Here is a 25,762-nt window from a genome sequence, read left to right on the forward strand (position 1 = left end):
TTCCGCGTACGTGTTGAGCGCTCTGAACGGACCTCAGGCCAACCAAAAGAAAACAACGTGGTGGACAAAATTTCTCAAGGAAAAGGAGAGAAAGAGAGAGAGAGAAAGAAAGAGAGGGAGAGATAAAAAACAAGGCAGCTTTGTTCTGGGTCCCCCTGTCGGTCTGTCAGTGTGTGTGTAACAAGATGCATCAAAAATAAACAAAAAAAAAACAAAAAAAAAAACAGGAACCAGTCCTATACTAAAAATCAAATTTGTCGTACAGAACAGCAGAATATACAGGCCAGAAAACACTCCTATAATAATGTTGCCATACATTATGTAGCAACACATACACACACACACACACGTAGCATTTAGCAACACAGACGTACACATGTATGTGCAGGCTGGACAGCATCGGCCTCTAAAGAGCCTTTGCTTTAAGGCTGCACTACGCATTTCAGGGAGGGAAAAAAATCACTTTGCACTCTTTCTTTGCAAAGACTTTGAATTATTTGCAAGAGCGCCCCACCTAAAAGAACCTGTTTCTATTCTGGCCTCAAAGCAAATTGTGTCTTTTTACTCTAAATGTGGTGGGAGGGTACGACCATCACAGCCAACCAGTCACTTTTCTTTTTTTTTTAGGTTCAGCCTGTGTTCCAGGGATCAAATTTTCCTCTTGGGACAATTATGCCGCCCTGAAGATATACCATACACTTCTTTTTGGCCTGAGGTTCAGATTTCCTTCCCAGAATGACATAGTGCAGATTTTCAACAGACGCTGTCTTTACCAGACAAGCCTCGTGACTAAAAAAAGAGTCTGTTCACTAAGGGATTCAAACGCACCACTGTAGAAAATGCCTTAGATTAGGAGGGAGGGGTGGTGGTGGGAATTAGCAGAAAAAGAGTGGCGTGACCCGCAAAAACTACAAGTCATTTAATAAGCAAAACTCAAGTCATGTGACTAACCCCACACCCTCAAACCGAACCAGTAATCAACTAAATAAAGAGAATATAGTCATAGTTTAAACATGGCCGGTAGCTAGATCATTTACAACAAGTTGAAACCCCTTACAAATAACATAGAAAAACAAAACAATCTCATTGGTTGAGACGTAAGCCCTGCTTAGATCTGATTGGCTGCTTCGATTAAGTCCCCCTCCTCCCGCCCCCATCCTCCTTCTTCATCGTTAACTCTTCCTCCTTGCTCCTCTTGGCTTTTACTTTCCTCTTCCTCTTGTCTCTTCTTCCGTGTCTCTCTCTCTCTCTCTCTCTCGCTGTCCTCTCAGGAATTATGGGATTGATCTCAGCTCCTCTTCTTCTTGCGGAGGGCAGATGGAGATGGGAGGTGGTATATGGGGGCGGGGCAGGAGGAAGAGGAAGGTGAGGAGGAAGAGGAGTAAAGCCAAACAAAAGGTGTAGGAGGGGCAGGAATGAGGGAGGTTGCCTGGATTAACACCACTGAATCGTTCACTTTCGTTTCCACTTGTATTCATTTGTTAACCGCGTGTTCCATTGGGAAGCAGGAGGCTGTGATTGGTCAGGAATTCAAATATCAGGACTGAAATATCATTGGTCCGAGGGGACGATCCCATCGCTGATGAATTCAGGAAAGAAGCGCCAAAGACAACGAATCGCCAGTTTTAAAAATGTGGTTAAACAACGAAAAATTAAGACAATTCATTGGGGCTGGATCCAGGCAACGAGGGAAGAGGCTCTTTTCCATTCTGTGGGAGCGATGAAGAGGGAAGGAAGGAGAAGAGACAGAGGCGAGGGCCTGACGGAGGAGGGGGTTGAGACAAGAACGAACGAGGTTCAGTGACGTTATTTCATGGAGAACTTCTGCATCCCTCTGACAGAGAGAAAGAGAGAGACTGAATAAACAGAAGGACAGGAAACTAAAGGGACGGGGAGGGCACTAGGAAGACGAGAGGTGAGGGCCGAGGATGGAAGGATGGATGGAGGGGAAAACGTAGGGATGCGATCATTTCTTCTGAGGCGTGGAGAGCTTCTGCATCCCTCGGATCTTGTCGAGGAGTTCTGAGACGAAGTCCTACAGGAAGACGGGAGGGACAAAAGACACACAGGGGTTAAACTAAAAAACATTTGATAGATGTGAGGTTACATAGTCTGGGGATGGGTAGAGGAAGGGAGGGAGGAAGGTAGGAAAGAAAAAGAAAGAAAGAAAGACAAGTCTTACCTCAGTAGGCTTAAAACAGTCAACCAGTAGGTCCTGCAACACAATAATAGACAGTATGTAAATTAGTAAATTATACATTGTGTTTATGTCGCTTACATGCATGTGTGTGTCCTTTTACGGAAGTGTGTGTGTGTGTGTTTGCATCCTACCTTGACCCTGGCTGCCCGTTCGACATCACTGGGCATGTCCAGCAGTTCATCCACATCTATCTCCAGCTCTGGAATGGCCTCCTCCTGTAACACACACACACACACACACACACAAGAAGAGAGCGCATTGAGAGACAAAATCCACAGTGACTCCTGTCGCACACACAAGCACGCAAATATTTGACTGGTTTACTAACACTGCATGTGAGAGACCGAAGGTGGCAGCTCACTGTCAGCAAAACCCACTGCATGCACACACACACACACACACACACACACATACACCCTACAGAGTTTGCCAGCTCCACTTGTGCTCTTCCTGCCCAAATGTACACCATATAAAACAGCTTTCATGAGCCCAGCCATAGTTTGTGGCTACTTATATAGAATAATGCATGATGCAAGTACAATGTGTCACTTATTCCATACAGACTTAATTCTAGTCTTGCATTCTGCTAAAAAAAAAAGTAATTTTCAAGTAGGTGCTTATTATGTTTGGACATTTATAGGGTTGGTTGGTGTATTCTTAGCTCCTGTGTTTATGTTATGAAGCTGTCTGGAGATGGCCCAGCACGGGCATTTCTAGATTCCTGCATGGTGTGGTTATGTTGACTGATGGAGGTCCGGCCCTGAACACTAGGGGGCGCTGCCCTTCCGTCACCTCACATGTACTGTGTCTCCAGAGAGAGACAAGAGAGGAGAGACAGAAAAAGAAACAGAGCAGCAAACAGACAGACTTTAAAACCCCAGTCCAGAATGTATTTGGCTAAGTAGGTTTTAGGTATATTCACACAGATTGTAAATGAGCTTGTGCTGTATATCGAGAACAGTTCTGCACTTTTCACAAAGGTCAAAAGACAACACACACACTGTTTCAACAGGGGGCGCCATACTGTCATGATGGAACACATGGCTGGAGAGACAAGACATAAAGAGATGAATCGCTGGCAGACAAGGCAGCAAACTTAGATCAAATCTGATAACAGAGAGACAGAAGAGACGAGAGGAACTACAGAGATATGGCAAATAATGATACTATTCACTTGTGTGTGTGTGTGTATGTATGAAATGTTCCTGAATAAGATATTTTCACAATTTTAAAAATGTGACACCTCTGATAAAAATCATCACTGGCATCAAATTCAAATCTCCCTATGGGTTATTACTGATATTAGTTAACTAAAGACTTTAGCTTATCAAATTTAAATTTTATGCATAATCCGTTGTGCTTTTCGAGTATGAAGTGATGAAGGTAATCAGGTAATATTATTTTCCAAAAGAAATACACAGTGTTTTTGGAAATTAGCCTTTACTATGGATTTTAAGGGTGTACTAGCCTCTAGGAAGGATATAGATGTCACTCTTAATAAATAAAGCTGAAGTGTGAGTTTGTGGTTTTCTATAAGTGCCTTTGTCTCTCTTTCTCTCCCTCTATAAGAGAATCTGTTCTCTCTCTCGCTCTCTCTTGTCCTCCCTCTTCCTCCTCGCCACGCCTTCTCTCTTTCTCTCGCTCGTTCTTTTCCTCCGATTAAGTTGGGTCGTTCAATAAAAAGCGGTTTAATAGTCGCCCTCTCTCTCTCTCCATCTGTCTCACTTACACACATTGGCTCAGTGTGTGCTGTCAAAGCAGTCCACCACTGGCTACTGCAACACACACACACACACACACACACACTCGTTTCCCCTCTTTTCCAGCTCAATTGCTACCCTACATTCATGCCATTCTCTAGTAATCTCTCTCTCTTTCTCTCTCTCCCTCTCTCTCATCCTCCCCCTCGGTTAGAGTTGCCCACACCAGCTGTCTCTGCACCTGCCCAACTGCCCCCTACCCCAACACACAAGGAGAGAGAGAGAGAGAGAGAGAGAGAGAGAGAGAGAGAGAGAGAGAGAGAGAGAGAGAGAGGGAGAGAGAGAGGGAGAGGGAGAGGGAAGGGAGAGAGAGGGGAGAGAGAGAGGGAGAGAACTACACTTGTGAGTTGACACAAACGCACATTGACAGACAGGCACACTGGCTCATTTTCAAGATGCGTGCACAGTGTGTGTGTGTGTGTGTGTGTGTGTGGTGTGTGTGTGTGTGTGTGTGTGTGTGTGTGTGTGTGTGTGTGTGCGCGTGTGTCTACAACAGTTTTTTGCTCAGAAAAACTCTTCAGCACCAAAGACATCCTTTCTCTGTTACACACACCTCGAACACACATGGATTAAAGAATTATAAAACAGGCATTAATAAGTCTGAGCTGGAAGAAAAGTGTGTGTGTGTGTGTGTTGGGGGGGGATGAGGATTTAATTCTGAGCAGGAGAGGCTGTGTGTGTGAGATAGTGACGAAGGTGACAGACAGACTTACTGTCAGCAGCGACGGTAACACACACACACACACACACACACATGAACAAGCTGACATGCAGACATACTGTAAGAAGCAACACAGACAAAAAATTTGGAAAAAAATGTGCACACGCACTTATACAGAAAGCTGATAGTAAGACATTTAAGCAGCAGAGGCAAAAAGAGGTACATCCTCTCTCTCTCTCTCTCTGTGCACTCACTCACGTGCACACACACACACACACACACACAAATACACAGAGCAGAACAAGCCGGCATTCAGAGAGATCTGCTGTATTTAAGCAGTGGCAGACAGACACAAAGGTGCACACACACTCCCACAGACATGGACAAGCTGATACTGCAGACATATTAAAGCAGTCTGTGATTTACACACACACAGACACACACACACACACACACACACACACACACACACACACACACACACACACACACACACAGGGGCTGAGGAATCTGACACAAAGGCTGATCTGCACAACATGTGGGCACCATGTGCTACTACCAGACAGAGAGAGAGAGAGAGAGAAAGAAAGAAAGAGTGATGGTCTGGACCAGTGGATGAGGATTCAAAGCCCCAATCCAGAATGTATTTGGCCATAGAGAGAGAGAGACAGAGACAGATGAGACAGAGACCGAATTACATACAAAGACAGAATTGTTTTTATTTGAAAATATATTCCAAAGTATTTGTTGCGAAACTTCAAGTAGTGCTTGGCTGAGACAGAAAAGACTGTCTCATTTTCATTTGATTTTAACTTTTTGTATTGTCTCTATAGCAACATGGTTGAACTACTTTTCCTGTTCTATCTCTATGATGTACAGTACTTCCAAGGTAAATGTAATGTACCGATTGCTTTGCGATCTACTGAAAAGCTTTGGTAACTCTGGTTCGCTTCCATTCAAGCCAATATGGCATACTTGAAAATGAAAAGTGAATTGAGAGAGGGAGTTAAATCTGAGAGGGGGGAAGGGAACGCCAAGAGGAAGGAAGGTAAGAGGTTAAGGAGTGTATAGAGAGGAGGGAGAGAGGGAGCTGTTGAGTGGAGGAGAGGGAAGTGGAGAGAGAGGAGAGAGAGGAGGAGAGGAGCAGCAGTGTTGAAAAAGGCCGGAAGACAGGCTTCAGAGAGGAGACACAAAGAAAGCGGGGAATCACAAGGGAGGATTTCAAAATAAACCTCCAGAGTGGCTTACTGGACCAGACTACAGTCTAGGGTTTTTTTTCTGCTGGCTGTCGATTTGATATGGGCTCAAATCAGGCTGAAAGATGGCTACAAGGCATTAGCACATACTGAGGGGTTGTGTGAAAAATAGTCATGTCTGGAACAAATTCAAAGTAGTTTGGAGTTAAATGACGGCATAGCTGATTCATCCTACACTGAGAATCTTTTCAGTCCATCTGAAAATCATTGACCTAATGTATCGAACTGATGCAGTCACTTTGCAACTTCTTAACGATACATGTGCAAGTTAATGGGGTTTAAGACAATGTTTAAGTAAATAGTTTGCAATGCAACTGCAGGATTTTTCAGAGAAACTGCTTTCAGCCCCATTTGGTTGCACTAGGATTGCTTACAAGGGCTAACAACCTCTGCAACAACCAAATCACCTGAGAAACAGGACTTTCATGTCATGATAAATCAGACTTCTTCAAAAACCTTTAACATAATTACACACAGTCTTAACACACACAGATGGCCAATATTGCCTTAAGCAGAAATAACAATTTGACAGAAGCAATGGAAACAAAGGTGCAATGTAAAAATGCTGACAAATTTGCGTACCATTTCTGAAAAATGCAAATCAATTATTGCAGCTTTTCAAATATAATAATACTGTTCCTGACAAGCTTGCAAATGTGATGCACACTACAACACTGAAGAGACAGAGAGAGAGACAGAAAGAGAGAGCGATAAACAGAAAAACAGACATACACTGTCTGGAGGCTGCTTACAGAATAAAGAGGAATGAGATGTGACAGTATGAGAGCGTGTGTCTGTGTCTGTGGGTCTGTGGGTCTGTGTGTGTGTGTGTGTGTCTGTGTGTGTTTGTGTGTAGGTCAGAGTCATAGTACTATTTCTCTCACAGGGGGCTGTGTGGCGGCTGCAGGCTTGGACAGATCAAATACCAGATAACTGCCTTCTCACCGGACACATAAGCTACACACACAGACACATTCACAAGTAGGTCAGTGCCCTCATGTTACAATGAAAAGGCCTATGATGAGTACTGTAAACATCTCTGGAAAGGGAACTGATGAGAAAGAAGCAGGGGGTCAAGTCAGGGATTCCTCAAGGAAGTTCAGTCGGAGACTAGATTTACCCGCAGCCTAACGATCTGTAAACAGAGTATCCTAACTAGCCTCAAATCATATTAAAGCTTCAATGGTGTGATTGTGCTTTACTTGTGTCTATGAACAACTCTTACAGTACAATTTTTGGACTACTTCAGTCGAGACGATGATCCAGTTGTGGGCTGCATTTGAGACCTAAACGATGGAGATGTTAAGTATGGAAAACATATCAGTAACATCATGATGTTACTGATATGTTTTCCATGTTACATGGGAAATTCCCACCAGCTGGCAGTGAAATGCTGGTGAGTTTGTGTACTCAACCATCCACTTTGGCAGGTAGCCAGCCATCATTTGATAGCCCTTTTCTATTGTAAAAATGAATTTGGCTGGGGAAATGGTCAGAGAGGTGAGTTACTTTTAACATGTACAAGCCATTGTGTGTAGTGGATATGGATGCATGGCTAATGAAATGAAAATATAAATCCATATTGAGTGTTATGAGCTGGATACAACACAAAAGTGGGTCAGTAGAGGCAGCTTCATGTTAGAGTGTAGAAGTGTTAGTAGGTCACAGAGGCCACCTACAGGGATTACACTGCATGCCTGCCAGTAATAACAGATAACATGCTAAAACTGATACCTATGATCATATCAGTATAAGCTGTTTATGTGCTTGTGTGTGTGACAGTGTGAGAAAGAAAGCCAGAAACAAAGCAGTAGACTACTGAAGTAAACACAAAAGGTAGAGTAAGAGAAACAGATAGAGGTATGGATATTTGAATAGGCTTAAGGTTTAAGCAATTTGTTGTTAAAAATTTATTAGCTGGGTTTGGCCGCACCAAAAGCCATCACCCCTTGGACTCGGTTCAAACTGGCTGATGGATAGTCAGACTCTCGCTTTCCTACTGAGAAATAGACTTCAGGAGAGTGGATAGCCCACTCTCGTAATAAGAAAAGAAAAAATGTTTTGGCTAGCACTGAGGTAAAGGGAGAAAGAGAGGGAGGAAGGAAGTTGGAGACAGAGGGAAGAGATGGTTGGAGCAGCAAGGAAGGAGGAAGGAGGAAGAGGAAGGAGTAGGAAAAGTAGGCCGCGTGGCGCTAAACAAAGCCCCCATACACCCAAATTTCCGTGTGTGTGTGCGCGTGTGTGTGTGTATGTTTTGACTTCAAGTCTTTGCATACTAAGCCTTATGCATCCATCAGGAAAGAATAAACCAGATTCAGTTGTACTCTATTCTTCTCCTCTTTGTTCTTTAATATTATTTTCTATTCAATACTAAGGGATTCCCTACAATAAAGTCAGTCCTGTAAGAAAGTGTTTGCAGTGTGTGTGTGTGTGTGTGTGTGTGTGTGTGTGTGTGTGTGTGTGTGTGTGTGTGTGTGTGTATGTGTGTGTGTCATCATAACTATTACCCTTGCCTTGGTTGACTTGTCAAAATGATTCAGGTACAAAAAAAATGCATGAATGCTGATAATGGCTTTCTACTACACAGTTCTATACACACACACACACACACACACACATACACACACACACACACAGCCGGTCTGTCGGGAACATAGGAACAGGCATAGCCGAGATAGTTTCAGTGTTAGTGTGTGTTTCGGTTCTCACAGCTAAGAGAACATGGTGTCCACACACACACACACACACACACACACCAATTTTACACTTCGGGTTGTTGGTATCAGAGTTTCCCCTACACTAACTTTAAATCCAAGAGTCATGTGTAACATGTCATAAATTAAGGACCAATAGGATGTTAAATCTCTTAAATGGAGAAAAATTGGATTGTATCACAGTCATTTTTGTCTAATGATCCAAATCAAATGGCCTGAGTCTCTTTCGTTCAGTAGAAGTAATAAATCATTCAGTACTGGGTCAATACTTAAAGTTCAGCAGTTACAAACAGTATCGGTTGTGAAAAAGGATTATCAGTGCATCACTAACAGAAAGAGCATATCATCTCATCCGGTGAAGTGCGTTGAGGGAAAGATAAGGGGATGGGTGGAGTGGGTGAAAGGAGGAAATAGAGAGAAGAGAGATGATAACAAGATGGAGAGATGGACAAACAGGAGGGTTGCTGGACGCCAATGAAAGAGTTTCATTTCAAAGAGCAGAAAACATCTTGGCGAGAGATTAGATGTCGAGTGATTATGGATTTTTGAAGTCTGATACCGAGCAAAAATTTAAAAAAAGAGGACAAACAAGAGAGGAGAGATGGTAAAGAAACAGCCAATTACAATGATTCTGGTAATATTTTCATACATCATACATTCAGTTTTGCCTGAATGACACCAGACAAGTTAGGAGCATTTTTCCCGGTCAAAATAAAAGGATGGATAAAGCTGAAGTGTTGAAAAATTAAAGTTGAAAGTGCTTTTGTCTCCATCTTTGTTGCTAAGCGCTCATTGCTGTGGTGTTTCTGCATTGCACTTCCCAGAAATCACCTGTCAATCAAACAGTGTGTCCAGTACTGTGACGTCTTTTTCTTTGGATTTTCTGTTGATAAAGTTTGGCACTCTTTTCTGTGTCTGTTCAGCCATGGTGGCTATCACTGCTCATGCTAACTACCCAGTTCTTCTTCTGTTTATTCCAAACTATCTGGAAACATAAAACACATCACTTACTGTGCGGCAGAGGAGTTTTCCCAGGAAAGACCTACCAGACACTGAGTGTTAGAACAGCAAATGTAAAAGCTTTCATGAACTGGATATAGGCTGAATCTTTGCTACCCTGGCGGTAGCAAATAGAGAAAAGCGGCCATTTATTTCTATGAAAATTACCAATTACCAGTTATTCAGGAAAGGGTTAATCAGCTTTGATTGTTTGGTCTACTGCTACTAGAGGTGTCATCTGATTAACACAGACCGTTAGACACACAGGCGATAATACAAGCATGGACATGGTGGAAAAGTACTGGGCTTGAACCCTCTTCCTGGATCTCTATCTTTCTCTTCCTCTATCCTTTTATCTTTGTCTCCTTTGATACCCTTCTTCTCTTGTTTGTATTGCTGCACTGTGCTGCTCTGCATTGTGTTTCTCTCTTATAAATCACCATCTGTGTGTGTGTGTGTGACGGCAGTTGATCATGGCTTATGGGCCACCTTGCTGCTGGCATGACATTTCTTATGAGACACAGAGAGAGAGTCAACAAGGGGTCAACAAGGGTGTGGGGATTAGGGCTGCATTGTGTCAGTCATCACCTGCTGCTTTCCATCTCTTCTATCTCCTTCTGTCTCTCGCTCACATACACACACGACTGCTTATCAGGAATCTGCAGGTCTTAGAAAAACAAACCCACTACTGTGGCCGGCTTCCCTCTTGGTCTCTCCACTCAAACACCTCTGATCTAGTTTCCGCTCCTCTCTTTTCCCTGCAAAATCAGTTTCAGGTCACAAAAACATGTGGGTCCCCAGAAAAAAAGATTTTCAAGCTGCTGATGTGAGTTTGTCTCTCTGCTGGTGGTCGGCAGTGAGAGGGTTAACATACCAGCTCACCCAGATACTTCCTGTCTGGTCACGTGACCTCGGGAGATAGCGGGGGAGGGGAGAGAGAACGATATCCATGGGAAATGGCTGGCTGAGCGTGTGTGCGTGTGAGAGAATGTGTGTGTGCGTGTGCATGTCTCAGAGAGTTAACAATGTGTGTGTGTGTGTGTGTGTCTCAGAGAGTTCAGAGAAAGACTTTGAGAGGACAGAGTTGACAGAAGCACAATGGGAATGACTGTGTGTGTGCGCACAATTAAGATAAGTGATGACTGGCTAGTCTAATGAAAATGTGGCCTTAAACGCCATGAACCCCAGCAGTCAATAATCAATACAATGCAATGTACTTAATCCAGTCTGGGTGTGCGTGTGTGTGCCTTCATTTTGTGCGTGGTTTTGTGTGCATGTGCGTGTGTGTGTGTGTTTGTGTGTGTGTGTCGTCGATCTACATCTCTATTGCACGTCTAATCAGTTGGATGTACTTCCTCCCAGGAAGAATATGATGTCCTGTTTTGAATCATATGAAAAACAGACAGAAAGGAGGGCAGGAGGCAAACCAGATAAAGTACAGTAGCCCTTTATAGTCTGCTTAAAGCAAGGATACAAACTAGAAAGTATCATTTATCCCTTTATTTATTCCTTCCTCTCTCTCTTTCTTGGAGTAAGGTGTAAAAGTTGCCAACATTCTCTCTTTTGTGTCTCTCAATTATACTGCAGTGAGGAAGGGAAATGTGAAAAAGCACATGAACCAATACTGATGCTGGGCAATGTTAGAAATAGGATATCTGTCTTTTTAAAAAATAATTGTTAATCCCACCTATAGATGCAGCTCTACTGAAACAGGGACAACTGTAGTTCTTACATGGTACTATTGTCCCCTGCCTTTCTCTATCATTAGGCTACTTGTAGCCTAATTACAGTGATTCATGAATGTTAATTTACATCACTCATGTCTAAAATGTAAATATAAAATACCGCTTGCAATACAAATTGTCAGTGAAATCAATGTGGGCAGCTTTGTGTTCTGTGGGCTTCTTGTTGCTTATTGTGGAAGCATGCTTTGCTAACAAGCTCCAAAAATATCCTTTATATTCATATAGCTGAATAACTTCTAGCACTACAATAAGGAGGTAGATGTTTATATCTATATATCCTACCACAACTTTCTCTTGCGTCTACTCTGTAACCCTTGCAGCCTTGCCGTTATCTCAGTGAAGATAAAATGCAAAAGGGCGGAAGAGGACGGCTCTCTCATGTAAAGTAGAGAGAAACAGAGCGGAGTCTGGTGACAGTCTGTGGGCAAGCTATTGTGTCCCAGTGCTGTGTGGGTTTCTGTAGGCTTATTGTAAGAGCAAGCCAAACCAAACAAGCTCCAAATACACAGCCTGTATCTTCATATGATGCCTGGATACACCCACCACTGTAATTAGGAGGTAAACAGAGTAGTTTTGGAAGTTCTTGCACTGTAATTAGGTGACAGTAGCGTATATATAGAGTTAGTGGAGTCCAAGAGATATACAGTAATATACAGTAAAGTTATATCTTAGTAAAGAAGAGAATGGCTATTTCAAAACCACAGCTATTGATAGACACAGTTTGGCCTGGTTGGACTATGGAGCTATTAGATGTAAATATTCAATAATGTCGTCCATAACATCACCATGGTGACATACTCAAGATTTTAAAGATCAGCCGACAATCACTGGTTTCTTAGCAATAACCTTGAAGCAGCATTACAGCACTAATATACAGTAGTTGCCTGTGAAAACTGCCACATGGCCAAACGCTAACAGCAGCTCTGGTTCCAACCACAATGTCAGAAGTTCAAGTTTAATGCTCACTCACTCTAAATGCTCAACCTCCACCCAGAACACACACACACACCAGGGTTCCCCACTATGGCCCTGATATATAATTCCATGACTATTGCATGACTTTCCATGACTAAGTCGGAGCGCTTCCATGACCTAAAAATTTGACTCCTTCCTGGTTTGTTAATGTTGTGTTTCTAAAGGGCTGATCAGTTTGGTTTCTACTACAGCTGGGCTGACAAACCACCAGCTAATGTAATGAATGTGTGAAAGAAGATGTCAAATACATTCTGGTATCCTCCTGTAAAGTGACCCACCTGTGAAATTTTGTTTCATTTTTTTAATTAATGTATTCCCTTATTTCCCAAGAATATGTATCTAATTTCCTGACTTTCCCCATCTGGAATACACAGATACAAAACTCCATGATATTCCAGAAATTCCATGACCAGTGGGAACGTTGATGCACACACACACACACACACAAAAAAAAGGCACACGCACACATGCACACTTTGCCCAAAAACTATTCAGAGAGCTAAAAAGAAGAATGTCACCCAACCCTTGACCCCCCCAAAAAGCGCCCGTGGTTATCGCTGCACGGCTGAATGATTCACGGCTCGGCTTGTTTGGCCCGGGCTGAACGGTTCAGTGGTTTCTGTGTGTTGACTGGACATGTCTGTGCCGGAGCCTCTCCAGAGGGAGAGAGACGCTGCACCGGTCCCTCCGGGTCACAACCAGCCCGGGGAAGACTTGTACTGGCCTGGCAACCGCATGGTGCTGCTAGGGCCGCGGCTCTCCCACTATCACACTTCCTAACTACGATTCTACCGCAATGGCTAGTCACTCTCTCTTTCTGTGGCTCTCACTCGCCCCGTCTTTCAATAGGTACGTGTATATCCAGCTGTCAAGTGGATTTTAAAGTAATAATCCGCAACATTTTCATACAAATGTACGTTTTGCTCATATTGTCAATTGATATAACACAATAATGATTCAGCCAGTTCATGAAAGCTTTTACATTTGCTGTCTTTCCCGGGAATCCTCTGCCGCACAGCAAGTGATGTGTTTTATGTTTCCGGTTTGTTTGTAATAAATAGAAGAAGAACTGGCTAGTTAGCATGAGCAGCGATAGCCACCATGGCTGAACAGACAAAGAAAAGAGCGCCACCTACACAAACTCAAACAAAAGTCCAAGGAAGAAGACGTCACACTACTGGACACACTGTTTGATTGACAGGTGATCTGTGGGAAGAGCAGTGCAGAAACAGCAATGAGGCTTAATACCAAAGATGGAGCCAAAAAAAACCCAAAAAGGATTTTGAGTACTACCACTCTAAGCGAAGTTTAGAAATGTCGCAAAAACATTAAATTAGATGCATTTCCATGAGCTGTGTTGAGGCGAATAAACAGGCTTCATGAGCACAGAGTGTAACTACATCAGAAAACCACAGTAGGCGTCTCATACATGGAAGCGACAACACATAAGACAATTCTGGGAGGACTTGGTGGACAGATATTTTAACAACCTTTGGCTGCAAACATTGCTATGTCATTATTTATTTTAACAAATGTTCTTCCATCACTATTTATTGCATAAGTTCTTCATCGATAAAAAACTTTTAAACCTCAAGCGAGTGTAACAAATTTGCAATTTCCAGTCAGCTTTTCTAAGTCAATACATGATGATTAACATAAAATACTTGGATGGAAACCCAGCTTCAATCTCTTCCTCTTTCTCTCAGACACAGAATATCCATCTTTCTCTTCTGCCCATTCTAATTATAAAATCCCACGTTCATCCACATGAAATATGTGAACCAGACTGTAGTCAAGTGCTGACTTTCGCCCTCCACCCCCACCCTCCATCTCCTCTCTGCAATCTGCAGCAGAGAACAGGGGGCAGATCTATGGAGATCTATAGGAGCACTTCAGAAATTAATACGCAGACTGCTATCGGTGTATGTGTGCATGTGTCTGGAGTATTGGAAAAAGTAGTCTGCAGTGCTCTAACAAATTGATTTTTCCTTCTTCTTCCATCAATTACTAATTACCATGAAAGCAAATGAGTGAAAAATACTTGAGAAAGACTAGAGAGGGTGAGAGAGAGACAGAGACAGATAGAGAGAGCAAGAGACAGAGACAAACTGACAGAAAAAAGAGAGTGAGTCAAAGATAAAGAGTAGCCTTCAGTCTGTAGACCAGAGAAACATATGCCTGCTTTGACGACAGACAACAGACACACACACACACACACACACACACACACACGTCTCCTCTTCGGGCCAAAAGAGTCACTACCACTACAATTGGAATGAAAAAGGAGATTACGTGCAGATTAAAATGAGAATGGATACAAACAAGGATTATAGCAGATTACCATTATGTCACACTTGGCAAGTACTAGCAACACAACCAACGACAGCTCCAGTGTTCACTCGTTCATTTGCTCTTTCATTCACTGAATGACTAAAGTCTTTTATTCTGGCATTTCATACCAGGAGTGGAACTTGGCAACCACACAGGGTTATTCAGGTGCCATTTCAATAATTTTCCACCATTTTTCATCTACTTTGCAAACTCACCAGCTTGTGGAATTTCCATGTTTGTTTGTACTGAATTTTTATGAATTCTGTCATTATTGGGATATAATCCGTAGGATTTCAAAGGGGATTAGAGCACATTATAGTTCGATCATGCGGATCAATCATCAACACAACCTATGACTTCTCAAACACTGGAAACACATTGGGGCGTCTAATCAGTTAATACTCTGGTTCGCTTCCATGTTCACTCAATCAGCTACAGGATAAAAATCATAATCCGTAGAAATTCCAGTAGATTATCAGGGAGAAAGAAAAACAAACAGACAGACAGACATGGTCTAAAACAGTCAACGAAATCAGAAACTGACGATGATTTAATTAGAGGATTAGAGTACTGTTTCAGGACGGTGCCATCGTATTCCTCTCACTGCGTCTCTTCTTATCCATCCATCTCTACTTCTCTTTCACTTTCCTTTAAATCATCTATTGCTCATTATGAAATGTTGCTTGTTGTTGTTGTGTCTAAGTACATGTGCTCCAGCTGTCTTGAGCAGGTCTCCCTCAGGAAACAGATCCTTGATCTCATCAGGACTGGCCTGGTTAAATTAAAAATTCATTAATTATGCTGCAGCAGTGGACATGCCAGCTCCAACATTTATTTGTTTTTCTACTCGTTCATTCCATTCGTTTCCATGTTTAATCCTTTGTATATTACTGATAGGATAGAAAAAGAGGACATAACATTACACCAGACTGCTAGAGTTGTAGTTTGGTGAAGTTTGTTGTAGATGTCAGAGGCATTTCTCATCCATAATTAAACAAATCCCAGCCTGCCGACCTGGCTGTGTAGCAATAAAAAGCTACTTCAGCTTGAATTGCGGATTTCCACATATAGCAGAGGCAGCAGACAGTGAGTATATCTGCCCCAACATGATCATTAATTTATTACTTTCATACACCGATTTCTTCTTTCATCTGTCTGTTGATTCAGTCACTCTGTTATACTGAGGTTTGTTAGTAATAGGATCAAATCAGTTTAGACAGGATTATTATGCCACAGTAGATGGCACAATAGCAAACAGACTAAGACAGGTCCCATAGTCCATTTCATTCTTCCATTCATGTGTTTATGCAAATCCACAATCTGTTTTTTTATTCTTTTATATAAGGATATTGGCCTTTCTTGGTTCTTTGTGGCATCTATGTCAGATTTTAGAATATGAGACAGAAACATTGGGTCAATGACTGAACATTTGTGTTGATTTAATAACTCCTTCATTAGTGTGTGTGTGTGTGTGTGAGACAGAGAGAGAGAGACTCCCTTCCTGATGAATCAGCAACTTGTAATTAAGCCAGCCACACAAAAGGTACACTTTGCCCAAATATGGTCCGATGTTCCGTCCTGCTGAGAAACTAATTACCGTTTCCATGGTAACCCTTCTCAAAGCTCTTAAGGGAAAGCAGAAAACAGCCAGCTAACTGCGTTCACATCAGGCTCACAAATATACCTAGGTGTTGCGTGTATTTATACTCTGCTTCTATTTTCAATTGAGGGCATTGCATTTATTCGGAGTGTTGGCTTCTCAATAAAGACAAGCCAGACTGAAGAAGTGATACCAGTTACATAAGAGACTGAGATAGCGGTGTCCTAACCCTTTCACCTCAGTGACCTCTCTGTGTGTCTGCCTGTCTGTCTCTGCGTTTCCTTCACACTCATTTACCTGCAGTCGCCAATTAGAAAGACACAATTGTCCATACATCAATATATGTAAATATTCAAATAAGATACATTCAAAACTGTATACGATAGGAACAAGAAATTTACCTGGGTCTCTGAATCCACTCAACACATCTACAAAATATTCAAACACTAGTCTGTCCTTTTATGATGATGTACCATTGAGCTAGATAAACAATGTTGTCATCTGTGTCAGACAAACAAGACATAATTATAAGACAGAAGTGACTGGCAACATTATTCCTCCAGCTCATTGAGCAGTGTGTAAATCTATTGTCTTTATTGCTATCTATGTCTATTTGTCTGTCTATTTGCCTATCTGTCTGCCAGCTGTCTGTCCCTCCATCCACTCATCCATCCATCTCTGCCCAGACCCACTGACAGACAGACTTTGGGCACTGCAGTTTTCAGTGGGCGCCATATTAGCGCCACAGTCCTGCTACATGACTTCTGCGAAGTAACTGGTGATACTACGAAAGCCTCACAAAGCTGGGCTTCTCACAGTGGAGACGTCATGGAGGGTATGTGAAGCCAACATGGCACCTGTACTCTCACCTGGGAAAACCTCATCAATGATTCTCTGCCTGCCCGAGATTGACACAAGGTCAACTAGTTACAGTGCCAATACAGCTCCACAGGACAAACAGAGTGCTATATTCAACCCTATGTGTGTTTTCTGTAAATCCGTCTGACCATATATCTTACACTTCTCCACTGTTTGTGATCCATCTGTCCATTCATTCATTGTTAGAGTGAACAGTTTCTATACATCTCCACAATAAGACATCATCCATCTGGATATAATACAATGTCAAAAAGGGAAGACACTGTGGACCGCTCATGTAGAGTTGTGAGTCACTGTTGCCAGAAGAAGCATTAAACACACATTATACACACAAAAGACTTTTAGAGATAGAGTCAATAAAGCAGTAAAGTCAAGTCTGCTTCCGTGCAGTTAACCAACAGATCAACACTGGCTTCTGCACTTATGCACCTCCTGGGACTAAATGTAGTCCTGAGTGGATCTGTGTCACCTCCAACACTCATTCAAGGAGGGAACATGTCTGAGGGAGTAGTATGCTCATAATAATGGGATTTTATATTTGCAAGTTGTTGTCAAGTTGGAATTGAACCCTTCAAACAAGCTATTACCTGCCATTAGAAAAGCTGCAGGCAACTGAGTTTCTCAATCAAACAGACTTCAAGCTTGTCCCGTTTGACAAGGGATCACTTCTGATCATTAATGTAGAACGGTTTTGTTCAAACCTGTCTTGCTTGGCTGAGAGCTGCAGCCTAACCTGTGTGACCAAGAGTGGAATGACAAGCTCATCAAGCTCAGTTCATACTGAAACACAATACCAAGACTTTACATTATGGAAAGGGTAGGTGCAAGGCAATCATTATGTACAGGCTACACAGGCTGACACAACGTATGCAGAGTGTATGACACAAAGACATGACACATAAAAACACAGACAAGTTTGCAAACAAACATGCACACACACTATATTTATAAAGGCTGTCCATTGACTACATGCATTCCCTAACTGCCAACTCTAAACTTACCTCTCAACAACACATGCCAACCCTTAGAGGTCACACTGAGCTTTTGAGAGATTGGTCCACTGGCTCACTTATCCATTAACATAGACACCAAAATCATCCATGTGTCCCCGGAGGATCATTGTTTCCAGTGCTCCATGCTAACACTTTAGCATACACTGTACTGTATACATGTAGAGTGATAGGCAACTAACATGATGCACAGTAAGAAGACTGACCTTTTAGTAATAAAGGTAGTTATGCTTTTTATTATATGGCCTGTAGATTCATACACTGTAGAAATGAAATGTCATTATCTCGTTACAGCTGATGTAGTCAGGTTTATTTTTGGAACTATTTCTGGTGAGCGACCATGTATTCATCAGCTGCTCAGTACAGTCTGCACACAGTCTCGCGTCGGCCACCACCATCACTTCCTGTGGAAATAGGGAAAGTAGTCCCTTCTAGTTCAAAACAGTATGATATTTTTGTATCCTATTTCATGTAAATTTTACCAATCTCCCATAGATAGCTGTCAGACACAGTCACATATCATTTGATTACTTACCGTCTGGCTTTAGAGCTGCTTTAAGTTCTCAATTTCTCACTTTTGAGATAATGCTAGTGACTTTCTATCACTCAACATAGTGTAGCTAAAGAGTTAACATGGAGCACCAGAGTGTAGAATCTACCGGGGACACATGGATGATTTTGGCGCCTGTGTTCTCATGAGTTTAACAGGTTAAAGTTGACCCACGGGCGAAACTTTAATTTTAACCTCACACTTTAGCTGTTTCCCTAAAATGGCTGCTTCCAAAGTGAGGACCAGCCATAAAGTTCTCACTTCAAACACTCACAAGTATAGTATTACAAGCACACACTTCACTGCAGGGTGAGGCCAAGACAGGTGTGAGAGGTGGGCGTGTGTGTGTGTGTGTGTGTGATATGAATCAACAGGTGTGTGCAGGGCATGGTGTGCTTTTTGGGGGAAGGTGGTATGTTAGTGTTGTACATTTTGTCTCTGCGTCTCTCCGTCTCTCTCACAAACTTCCGGTGCCAAAACATGCATGAACATTCCTCTCACAGTGACTCACATCCCTCGTTCTCACTCGCTCTCTCCCTTTCATCCCTCCCTTTCTCCATCCTCCTATATTTCAAGCTTTCTTTTCACCCGGCTCTCTTCACTCCCTTCCTATCTTACTCACTCACTCACTTACACAAACGCACTCTCTCTCTCTCTCACATTGTTCTTGGCAGTCTTCCTCCTCGCTAACTAACTTCATTTATTCACTCACCATCAAACACACACACGGACAGTCAGCGGGTCAAGCTATATGCTGACTCACCCCTAGTCAGACAGGAAGGGAGCATGAGTTCACCATAGAACCACATGTAACCTATTACACACTCTGTGCATGTCCATGTTTGTGTGTGTGTGTGCGTGTGTGTGTGAGTTGGGGGGGTGTTTACAAAGACACACTGGAGTCTTTCATTCCTACTGTGTAACAAGCAGTCTTTGTAGTCACCCTCTTTCACCCTCTCTTACACACACTGAGTGTCATAGGGTAATACTGATTGGTATTCAGGCCTTTGAGTGTAAGGTTTAAGCAAACGTTGTGTGTGTGTGCATGCATGAGTGTGTGTGTGTATGTGCCCTTTACAGTATGAAGTCGGTAAAGGAGGTCAACTTAATCCATGACCAGCAAAGCCATGAAATTACAGCTGTTCCCACAGTTAGGCTTTCCCTAACACACTTATTTCTCACAGCGTAACTCTCTCTTTCTCTCTCTCTCTCTCACACACACACACACACACACACACACACACACACACACACACACACACACACACACACACACACACACACACACACACACACACACACACACACACACACACACACACACACACACACACACACACACACACACACACACACACACACACACACACACACACACACACACACACACACACACACACAGGCTATAATCTGTATTTCCTTGAACTGTCTGTATTGTCTGAAACCAGAACAGACTCAAAGTGAAAAAGGGCAAGTACTGCACATCAAAAACACTTCCTCATAACAGTATACAAAAAGCGTAAAACGATGTACAGTCAAAAGAGTGCGTCAGACCTATAAAAATGTATCTGCATAGGCAACATTTTTTTGTGCCATTTACTCATCTCAGTTTCATCTCATGTTTCCAAAGAAGCCTGACAGGCCCAGTGACAGATTTATGGCAGTATGACCACAAAATTGCAAAAAACAGTATTTAATCAGTCCTAGTTTCCTAGTTCAGATTTTACCACTGTCATACTATCAGGGTTTTCATCTTGGGTGTTTAGCTGATGCTTTTACACAGAGTGAAAAAGAGTGAGCAGGTAGGGGTTCAGTGTCTTGCTCAAGGACACAATGACAAAGCAACTATTGTGGGGTATAAATCTGTGACTTTTTGGTTCTGGGTCTGTCTCTATGGACTTCCATGTTACAGCCATGTTGAAGCAATGGCACAGCAGTATAGACCAACTATCCGCTCACTATCCTGATACTGAATCTATGACTGTACATATAAAATGCAGAATTGAAACACAAATTGCCATCTCTGATTTCTGTCCTTAATCTAAGTAGCACACAACAGCTGCACAGTCGCTCCAACCCCCAGAGGAAGTCAGGAAAATACTAATTTTGATCTTTTTGCAGCTGTCAAGAATCATAAAGAATGACCTGGCAACCAGATATTTGAGGTACACCAGTAAAACACTATATACACTCTAAAACATTCACGAAAGGATTGTTGTTAGTGGCTGATCCAGTGCTAAAGCAGAACAGTTAGAATGGGGAACTTCTACCATGGACTAGCACTGTAGTTTCCAAGTGTATAGCCATATATAGGGGCATTATACTGTATATTGTGTGTAATACGTCCTGGAGCAAACGGACACGTGTTACAAAAACAAAACACTTTCTCCCTCTCTGCCATCCCCCTCTACTCCTACTACTTTTTTTTTCTCTTTTACTGCATTCCTGCTAACCAATCCTGCCTCTGTCCTCACTCATTCCCCCATCTCTCTCTCTCTCTCTCTGTATGTGTGTGTGTATGTGTGTGTGTGTGTGGCCACGTAGGACCATGGGGTTTGAGGATTGGTCCGCCCACTCGCTCCACTGTTAACTGTCTAGCTACCGGCCGGCTACAGTATCCTTTAACCAACCGGGAGGAAACACAGCCTTCTGAGGGAGGCTAGGTCAGTTTACCGACAAATTAACATTTAACGGCCCAGTTACCATGGAAATAATACCAAGGCCAGTGTGGAATTTGATCATTTTACAAGGAGGGGAGCTGGGGAACTTAAGAGTCGTAACCCTCACTTTCCCTCCAAAAATCTAGGCTGTCGTTAAAAGAGGAATGCCCAATATGTTTCATGCTAGCAAGAGGGCCCTTCAGCTCTACTTAAACTGTCCCCTGGCTTTACATCCAGTCTTTTAGCGGACGCTCTAAACCAGAGCAACTTACAGTCGGTGCAACAGCAGAATAAGCTCAAACTCACTTATAACCATCACTACAGAGCCAATAATAAAGAGTGTAGGCTCCAAAACAAAAGTGAAACGGTAGAAATTTAAAAAAAAAACAATGCATGCATCATTAATAAAGCAAGCACGCTAATAACATCCGCTGCAGGTGCATGCTAAAGCCTTGGTGATATTATAAAACTGTATGACTACCATTATTATCCTGCATTGAAAGATAACACGAAATAAAGATAATATGAAAACAGAAGATTTATCAAAATGATACAACTTCTTCTTAAGTGCAAGCCACCTTTTTCTTGCATGGTTTACCAACATATAAAAATTTAACAAGCCTTGTTGCCATGGAATCATCCTGAGGCTCTGCTCCTCACTATTACCCATAGCAACTCGCTGACTGATAGGCTGACTAAGTGACTAACTGGCTGGATGAACGTCTGACTAGCGGGCTGGCAAAAATGACTGGCTGACTGGCTGTGTTGTGGAAAAATAGATCATTAAGAATTCCCTGTTAGACAAACTCGATTGTATTAATAGAAATATACAGCCAAGAAAGGAGGGATAAAGAAAGGAGAGAGATAGAAAGAGGTAGAAATGATGGACAAAGGAGAACGAGACTACGGATTATGACATGAGGCAGAGCAAAGAGATGGACACCAGGAGAGAAGGGGAAGAGGCACGGAATGATAAAGCGAGTGAGGGATCGAGGGAGGCAAAAAAAAAAAAAGGAATAAAATCCCAACCCACATGTTCCGTGTCTTTTGTCAGTGAGCAGGGATCTCCCTGATATCCGCTCTCCTCCCTGCCTGGCTAGTGCTGCCTCTCCCGTTACACTGTTCAGCAGCACGTGCTCCACATTCCCTCATCTAAATGAGCCCAATATGTCTCCATCAGGGAAGCGACTGTAAATTAATCTCTTTGTTGTCTAACGGCCTGGGCAGGGATGGGATCGGGGCAATGAAAAGGGGGAACTATTGTGGGTGCATGCTGGAAAACGGGCATTCTAAAGAGAGATGAATGAGAGATGTGTGTCCAAAAATGGAAACAAAAAATATCCCATCTAAATGAGCGTGATCTGATTTTCCCATGATTTGACTACAATAAATCACTACAGTCCAGGTCTTTTTGACTGGAAACAATGGCTACTGTCTGTGGCCTATTTGTGAGGCATTTTGGATTGGACTGTTGAGTGCCAAGTTCAAAAACAGACTAAAAAATGCATACATCAGTGCAATAATGCATGCATGCATACATGACTGAATGAATGAATTAAGAGTAAATAAATTAATAGATGGATGGCTGAATGAATGAATGAATGTGAAATCAAACATTCTGTCTACTATCAAACACTTGAGTCCTGAGGCACAATAGATTAGAAATAAAATGATTCTTATTCCAATGGGATTCTGAAAAGATCTCTATTCTTATAAAAATGACCTTGATTGGCTAAGTCTCTCTTCTGCTGAACTATAGAGGACACAGAAACCAGTCTGCAAAGATGTTATCATGAACTCACACTTATCTGACTCTGCAAGGCTCTCACGCATGGTTTATCAATCCATTATTGGCAAACAGTCAAAGCACATTCATTTAAAAACCCTCTCTAGGCTGTTTAATCACCTCTGCTGGCATTTGAGCCTGTCGTACTGCTGCCTTTTTATTATTATCTGCATCTCAGTGGGTATCCCACTTACATCAGCCATTAAAATCTCAATGCAAGTGAGACATGGATTCTCTCTAGAAGGGACAAACGCAGATGTAAGTATACCCGAGATGGACTGGAATCTGTTTTTCCTAAATCACCTGATAAGTGTAGTATCAGCTTTCAACCTTCCTTGGGTGCATTTACACCTGTGTTTAACTGCGGCTTGGAGTCATATCTGGTTACAACCAGTCACGGTTTGTCAATGGATTGGATTTTGCACTGCCAGGTGTAAATGGGGAGACAGCAAGGACATTAGCACACTGAAGACTCTCTATTGGTAATCCCCAACACGTCTGCAGCAACACAATTACTCCACAGGTAGTCTATAGCTACAAACAGCCTGTCTGTGTGTGTGTGTGTGTGTGGAGGAGACTCAATAGGACAGTGCTCACTAAATTCCATGGTAAAAGGGTATGGCCCAAATGTGGAAGTCTATTTAGTTTACTGTACTGTAGGAAAAAAAAGTTCACAAAATTGGGGAAGATAATTCCTCCTATCCTCTATGGGCCAGCAGTATGTGTGTGTGTGTGTGTGTGTGTGTGTGCGTGTGTGTGTGTGTGTGTGTGTGTGTGTGTGTGTGTGTGTGTGTGTGTGTGTTTCCAGCCGCCAGCCTCCTGCAGTTCTGCCTTCTCTCTCTGTTAGCCTAGGAGGAATCCTCCAAAGTCGCTGTATTCCTCACGCTAGGAATAGAATATGGGTCAATGCCAGCTCAGTAGAGTCGACATGAGCTCGCGGGCTTACCGGCGACTGACGCCACCAGCAGCACCGATGTAGCCGCCAGGTTACATTATAACACCATAACACCATGACCAAAGGTTTGATGTTTGCTGCTGGAGCAGGGGGAGTCTAAACATAGCTGCTGTTGATTATGCACAGTCATCACTATAGCCAGGGAATTCAAGCTAGGGCTCCCTGACAAGATGTAACACTGGGCCCCCCCACCCTGATGCACCAGAATCACCTCATCTGTCTGAACACACACACACACACACACACACACACACACTTTATTCAACAGTTGGAATAATGGGAGGAGAGCACAACTCTCTTAGCTACTCTAAAATCACGGCAAAGCACATGTAGAGCAAGAATGCAAACATTCAAGAAATCTTATACCATTAGTCGAATAATAAATTATACTATTAGAGTTTAATAATAGTAATTATGTTATTTTTCCACCTAGCAATACATTACTTGAACAGCAGCTAAACAAAGTGGTTGCTAAGCGACACGAGTACCGGTATGAGTGGTGTGTTTCAGTTGGCGCATTAACATTGGACTGAATTAACTGTTATGTGGTCACAGGTGTATTTTACAACGGCTTCAGCCAATCAGAACCGAGAACCGGGACAATCCATTTTTTTTTTATTGTAGGCTAAACCTACACACATATAGGATACCTGTGGGTGGGGGAGTCAAGTTTAACACACTGATGACATTTTACCAGGATCTATCAAGTAGTACATCTTTATAGCCACTATACTGCTATTAGTGTCTACTGTGGAATCGTTTTTCATATGCTGTCCACATTATTTCCTGATTTTCTGTGTCGGCTTCATTATATTCCCTGCTTGCATATGGCCCATATAGGCTAGACCAAACGGTGCTAGGCCAAAAGCACAAAAAAAAAGGCCTATTACCGGTTCTTTATCAACAGTTTGCTTTTGGACTAGACAGGCAGACAACTCCCAGCTGATAAACTGACTGATTATACCTGAGAGCCCTATTACTTAGCAGCGCCGCCTAATCGATACGTTCGATCGGTTTCGAGGCCGGTTATTGTTAGGATCTTTACCTCACAGTCGTAGAGGTCCGTTAGCTGATCGATAATCCACTCCTCCAGGTTCAGTCTCTTCCTCAGCTCCTTACGGTCGTATTTGACGGTAACGCGCCCCTGCTTCCGAACCGGCGTCTCCGGTTCCTCCGTGGTGCCGGCCGGCGTCTGGAAATATACCCGGGGTTGAGGGCTCGTCTCCGGGCTTGTCACAGCGGCCATGGTCGGTCGGTTTGGAAAAAAAAATCCCCCGGAGGTGTGGAAGTGTGAAAGGGGCGATGAATGGAGGCGAACGGCAGTCTAGACGTGTGGTCTTCGCTTTTCGTGTTGCACCACACAGAAAACCCCCGACTGAATCTGACTTCAAATCCCCCGAAAAACTAGACCTGATGCTTTTGTTGTCCAAATCGCTCAAAGGAACATCGGCAGTGGGCAGCCGCTTCCACAAAACAAAAGGGACCAACGGGTACGGTTAAAACGTGAAGTGTAACCGGCTTATTAGGCTATTTACAGCATGCAAACTCTGCTTATATAAAAAGAAAAAGGTAGCAGAGCCAACACCGGCCTTAACTCTTCATTCAGTACAAAGAGAAATCTCACGTCCTCTCTCTTTTTCTCTCTCTCTCTCTCTCCTCGTGCTAGAGATGCGTGCGCGTT

General features: G+C 42.7%; 1 protein-coding gene across 1 annotated transcript; it reads right to left on the reverse strand.

Moving 5' to 3' along the window:
• ppp1r14bb (protein phosphatase 1, regulatory (inhibitor) subunit 14Bb) lies at positions 1–25,762 on the reverse strand. The gene is made up of 4 exons (XM_071527100.1): positions 25,127–25,762; positions 2,332–2,415; positions 2,183–2,215; positions 1–2,035 (listed from the first exon to the last, which is right to left on the reverse strand). The coding sequence occupies exons 1-4, from the start codon at positions 25,325–25,327 to the stop codon at positions 1,967–1,969; spliced, it is 387 nt and encodes a 128-aa protein (XP_071383201.1). The 5' UTR covers positions 25,328–25,762; the 3' UTR covers positions 1–1,966.

Source organism: Centroberyx affinis, unplaced genomic scaffold (genome assembly GCF_046629955.1).
Source record: "Centroberyx affinis isolate AG114_WGS23_722 - 3 ecotype Tasmania unplaced genomic scaffold, CSIRO-AGI_Caff_v1 ptg001493l_1, whole genome shotgun sequence".
In the NCBI taxonomy this organism is placed as follows: domain Eukaryota; kingdom Metazoa; phylum Chordata; class Actinopteri; order Beryciformes; family Berycidae; genus Centroberyx; species Centroberyx affinis.

Bases quoted from the DNA above. Each gene is read 5' to 3' on its own strand.
- ppp1r14bb (XM_071527100.1), bottom strand. From the start codon at position 25,327: ATGGCCGCTGTGACAAGCCCGGAGACGAGCCCTCAACCCCGGGTATAT. The intron at 2,216-2,331 runs GTAGGATGCAAA...ATTGTGTTGCAG, and splicing joins AACGGGCAGCCAGGGTCAAG to GACCTACTGGTTGACTGTTT. The intron at 2,036-2,182 runs GTAAGACTTGTC...GTCTTCCTGTAG, and splicing joins ACTGTTTTAAGCCTACTGAG to GACTTCGTCTCAGAACTCCT.